General features: G+C 41.3%; 1 protein-coding gene across 1 annotated transcript; it reads right to left on the reverse strand.

Annotated features, from left to right (window-relative positions):
• Nucleotides 1-5,341: 5,341 nt before the first annotated feature.
• On the reverse strand, nt 5,342-5,602 carry SPTSSB (serine palmitoyltransferase small subunit B). The gene has a single exon (XM_075509034.1). The coding sequence runs from the start codon at nt 5,582-5,584 to the stop codon at nt 5,342-5,344; it is 243 nt and encodes an 80-aa protein (XP_075365149.1). The 5' UTR covers nt 5,585-5,602.
• Between the last annotated feature and the right edge of the window lie 237 nt (nt 5,603-5,839).

The raw sequence follows: 5,839 nt of genomic DNA on the forward strand, positions 1-5,839 counted from the left end.
ACATATTCTCTTCTCCCTGAAGAAGGGAACCAATACTCCAGAAAGGAGAGGAGTGGTTATCTTTGTCATGGTTTATCACTAAATTCTGCTGTTGTCAATACCTAGAGGCACACAAGGAGTCCAGATATAAATGAATTGTTATCTTATCTTGGCTAGGAAGATACCTGGAGTTACCAAACAGAGAGAAATGGGCTCCATGCAAAAAGCAGTTTGTGGTAGGATATCAGTAACTTGCTGATATAGCTGTGGTTTGTTATTTTAGGAGTAAATAATTAAAATGGGTAGGGGCTGACTCGTGCGCTGCGAGAGGGCAGCACTGCTTTTGATGCAACATTGGATGTTGATCATGTTGTGTGATTATGAGAAAGTTATTACAAGTTCAGTAATATGTAATTTGAAAATTAGCCTTTTCTGCTTTAATTTTCAAATGCTCAGCTTGGCACACCGCCACTTGTCCACATCTCTGCCCCAGGGTGCAGTAATCCATCTGCAAGAATCGGCCCAATGTCGGCAAATGCATTCTGGTGCTGCGCGAGTGCGATTTGCAGTTTGTATGGTTCTGCTGACTGTTACTACACCCTGCTGTACTTCTTTTACGATGGCTTAAATAGTTGTGGGGTTTTTTTCCCCCTCCCTAGCTTCCAAGTAATTAGGGAAATGAAACTCTAGAAATGGAGCATTGTCTTGGTAAGAGGTGAAGGGAGACAGACACAACGTATTGTGTTCACAGCCCCCCTTGGTATGCGCTGTGTGCATCTGGGCAGGGCTAATTCTGTGTGTACAAGAAGATCAGGACAACGTCTGTCCTTTGCAGTAGTGCAGCAGAAACTTCCTACCACAGAGATTAGAGTGATTTCCCTTTACGTACCATTTTTATTTGTAGGCAAGTTTCAAAGCGGTATCTCTGTGGAGGCACATTTCTCACACATTATAGTTTTTGCATGCTATTGATTGATGATACCCGTTTGCTGTTTTGGAAGGTTTATATAAAACAGGGCTTTTATAAAAATGATTATTTAAAATATGTTAATGACATCTTTAACTTGATAAAAACTTTAGGGCCTTTTTACCTTTAACCATAACTATATGAATCATTGTAAGTGGGGAAAAAAATAACTTTTTTCACTGAATTTGCATGCAAAGCAAGAATCTTAAATTACAGCCAAATAACAGCAATAATAAAACTTCAGAAAAAAAATTGTACTTGAACATCCTTAAGATTTCAAAACTTCATAAACACGGGGTCTCATTTTTCAGGGAATTCCATGTAGATTAAGTCGGACACCCAGATGATGGCCTGTCTCTACAAGTGACTGGTTTGAACCCAGGCGCCCTGAAGATGTGTAGGATAGGCAACAGTAGTGCTTCCCCACCAACTGCCTTGGACTATTTTGCCGGTCTTTTCTAGAAAGATCAAAAGAAAGGATGGAAATAGAGCTTTCTCTTTTTTCTGTTGAGTAAGCATTCAGGCAGGAGCCACTGTAAGGTTCTCTGGGGGTATGAAAAGGACTGGGAATATCACACTTCAAATAAGTTAGCACTACATTTAGTCACTGCTTGCATAAGCTGAGTTTGGCTGGCAGCCGATCATCAGAGATGTCTGTATCCCACTGACGACCCTCTGAGCTATAAACTGCTGCTACCCTATTTCAAGCTCTGCATTTTAATTCATGTGATAAAAGGAGTGCACCAAAATAACAGAAATAAGCCTGCTAGATGGGCAGAGTCACTGGTGGTGATGCTGATCCCTACGTTTCCTGTGCAAGACCACCACTAAGGAAAAGGTCCCTGGGAAGATTTTTTAAATAGTCTCAGGTAAAGGCTGCCTGGAGGGGCTTCAGGAGGAAGCTTCTGGAGGTTCATGGTCTGGACATGTGCACGTGTAGTCGCCCTCGGTAATGGATTTGGGAGGCCATCCATGAAATTGGCCAGAAAACCTTTATGGCAGGATAAATGCTAGCTTTGATTAAATGAAATTAAGAAAAGTAATTTCAAACAAGGGAGGTATGGTGCTGGCCAGCTGAGCCCAAAAATTTCTCAGCGGTTAATTTAATGATGCATTTGTACTTTCAGGGTGAATGCAACTGGAACTGGTTCATCTCCTTTTCTGCTTTTGTTTCATTTATCACTGTTGGATTATTGGTTCTGTTTACTCTTAACATAGTCCTTTCATTTGCTTTTTTTGGTGTAAAAACTTCCAGCTGCTGTGCTCAGCCTGAACTACAATTAGCATAGGGTAATAATGGAGCAATTAACTACAATTAACATGGAGTAATAATGAAGCAGGAGAAGAGTGCCCTGCCAAGGTGTTTTATAAAGAGCCCGACACTATACTCTTCACGACGGAGTTGTTGCCCATATGCTGTACATACCGAGCTGTCTGCAGGTGTTACTGGCAGCTCTCCGAAATGCAACCCTCCTCCTGCGGCTTGTTGCTATTACAGCAAATGGTGCTTCCATGTTAATGTGCCGATATAATCTGATTAAAACCCCTTTCCACCGTGTATGAACGGCTTCATCTACAGGGAATAGGATTTGAAAACTGGAGCAGTTTCCTAAGCTGTGGTGTGGTCTGAAGCTGTCAAAAGTGGTGTCCCACCTCCTCTTTCTTTCAGCCGGGGGAAAAATGTTCACTGCTGTGTGCCAAAAATGCTTTAAAATCTCCTGCTGGAACCCACTAATTTTGAATATTAAGTAGCTAGAGTTATTTCAGCTTTTCTAGTAGAAAGGAGAAGTGAAAAGACTTGGAAAAATCTCAAAGGGCTTTTTAGCAGAGAGGTTATTTTCAGCTGTCTCTCTCCTTCCTGGTGAATACCTCTTGCTCAAAAACTTCAAAATTTAGCAAAGAAGCTGAAGAACGCACACAAAAAAAGTGTTTTCACTTAAGTAAGTCTGCAGGGACCTTCCCAAAGAGAAACTGCTGCTGTTTTCCTCCATCTTCCGAGCACCTCCCGCAAAGCTAAACAAAGATAACAGGAATAATAAGGAAGAGAAGCGCGTTACAGGAATTCCCTCTTCCTGAACAAAGCTGTTTGCTTGTTCTTTTTGCTTTAAGTTAAATGTTTAAATAGTAACATTACATTGGGGTGTGTGCTCCTTGAGATAGGAGACCCAGCCTTTGCATACCTATAAGAAAGTGTTTTTCCTCGTACTCCTAAAAGCAGGTCAGTTGTGTTTGATGCCACTGGGAACAGATAACCTTTTTGAGAAATGAAAAAATAAGATGTTATTGGAAACTGGATTGATGAGGAGATGCCATGGCATTTACATCATCCCATTAGTTAAAAAGTAGAATCTTTTGAGGACAGGATATTGGGAAGTATTTTTGGTTCAAGCACCAACTTGCTAGATAAATATTTTCATTTTTTCACCTCCAACATTTAGGTTGTTACTTTTATTCTATTTTATAGACTGCTTTCATAGAAATTTTCACAGGTACTTGACATTTTTTGTCTCCTCCAATGCTGTTTATTACTGTAAGCGTGATGACAGTTTGGTACCTCATATTTGCAGGTTAACAACTGCGATTAAACCGATACAACAGCTAAGCCTTTGGCTCCCATTTGAACCTAAACCACTCAGCTGTTGTGCCACCAGCACACACAGGTATTTGTTGCCTTAATTTGAAGCACATCAGTGGCTGTCCGCAAGAGAATTCAGGCACATCTATGATCTGCTTGTATGGGCAATATAAACAAGTGGCTCCAGTGTGAGCCAGAACCTGAACACAACTAGCAACTACGATGTGATGAACGTGGCTCCTTACAAGCAGGAGACCTGCACATCTCCAAGAGTTGCCGTCAGGACGTTGTGAACAGCTCTGCAGGGCAAGATCTTCAATGAAGTTTCTGTTTTGGGGTGTTTTTTTTCTTTTCTCCCCCCCCCCCCCCCCCCCCCCCCCCCCGCCGAGAGAGCAGAGGTCTCGGGCTGGAGCACTAATGAGGATGAACGTGGCAGTCCACACATGGATCCATTTAAGGGGCTCTGAAACCTTGCCCCAAAACATTCGCAACAAAATAGTCTGTCTGCCATGGTGTCAGCCTGGCCCACATGCATCCAGGGTATTTATGAATAAATAGAAAATAGAGGAAGAGCCGAGTTGTGCACTGTAATGTTGTTTCTGAAGAATAAAATTTTATTTTTTCCTGAAAAAACTGCATACACATGTTCAGATCTGTTCAACCTTCAAAACATGTCTTAGTTTCCAAACAAACTGTGTTCTTTTAAGCATGCAGGACCCCACTGCAGCTTGATAAAGAAGTTAAGAGGGTTTTTTTAATCCTATAACTGTGCAAACATAATTTGAAAGCTATTTACATTTTGCACCTCTCACTTCTAATAACAGTAGCATCAGCTGTTAGATACATGCATGGTAACTTATGATTTGGCATTGACATTTGATTTAGGTGTAGAGTGAAAACCAAACAAACCTTCCATTGTTCAAGAAACTCCCCACAGGCAATTTATAATAAATCTCATTTCTTCTTTATAAAGGAGATCTCTTTAAGCGCTCAGACTTCCCTGCAGTTATTAAAATATTCCACTCTATTTTCTGGATCATCTTTCTCTGCTCCTCCTCCTGTGCACTTTGCTTGCCTTGGTGAATGGGAGCAGAAAGAAAAGATATCTCGGTTCTTATCAAAAAAGGCAAGAGTGCACTGAAACAGAGCCAGTTCTCTCTCTTTCTGTCATTTTCAGTAAACTGCAAGATTACCTATAGTATATTTTTTTTACTTTCTTAGACCGTCTAAACTCAGATGCAGCAACTTAGATGCAATAAGTTGGATTCAAGTTCATACTCCTATTTCTCTTCTAATTTCCTCTCCCATCCATTAAAAACCAGAAGTCAATAACCAGCCAGGTATTAGTACTGAAATCATGCTGTATTATACTCATCTCCTTATATTCTCTAACCTGGGTCAAAGAAGGCATGGTATGTTTTGTCACTGCACTCTGTTGGCAGAACTTCTTTGTGTATAATGAGCATAGAACCCCTCCTCACAGCCATCATAACCAGTCTTTGCTGTTTCGTACATGCCATGTGATTAAATTCGGGTGCTGAAAGTGGGAGCCAGTTGAATATGAGGTAAACGTGGCATTCCAGGTGATGTGTGTCATTATCACACAGCAAGAGCTGGCCTGTGTTTCATTTAACAGGGACTGTGCAGCCAGTAATCAGTGCACTATTCTGGTTTTCAGCTATGGTAATTAAGCAAGCCATGTTTTGTAGGAGAAAATGGTATTTTCATAACTGCAAAACTGCTTCAGAAAAATACACAAAATTGAAGAAGACATTGCGTTTCACAGGTTGCAAGAGCTGTTAATCACTACTCAGGCAAGTTCAGTTCACGATAGAAACCGTGCTTTCAGGCTGGCCTCCAAATATCTGGGAGAAGAACTCAAAAGCCAGGCGGACGTGGATGGGGACGAAGACGTAAGCTGTGTACACCACCATAGCGAAAACAGTCACGGTGATGGTGTGGAACATGGACCGCTCCCAGGGCTCCAGCACATAGCTGCAGGTGATCAGTAGGTACTGGTAGTACAGCCAATAGATATAGTCCTTCACACGCTTAATATCCATCTTCAGCTTTCAGTAATTTTGAGAAGATGACCTATAACGATAGAGAAGTCTGGATTACAGCTGCAGTGGAAAGAAAGACCTGGAACTAAAAAATGATGCCGTGACCATCATTTCAAGTTTGACGCCACGTGTAATTGTTATATAAAATAAAGTTAAAACAGAAATAATGCATTGGTGCCATCGCCAGCCTCTGCTGCCCTGCAGCAGAGGAGAACAATCTTTAGCAACTGCTGCTTGCAGTTATTGACTCTGTAT

The sequence above is a fragment of the Mycteria americana genome, chromosome 7 (genome assembly GCF_035582795.1).
Source record: "Mycteria americana isolate JAX WOST 10 ecotype Jacksonville Zoo and Gardens chromosome 7, USCA_MyAme_1.0, whole genome shotgun sequence".
In the NCBI taxonomy this organism is placed as follows: Eukaryota; Metazoa; Chordata; class Aves; order Ciconiiformes; family Ciconiidae; genus Mycteria; species Mycteria americana.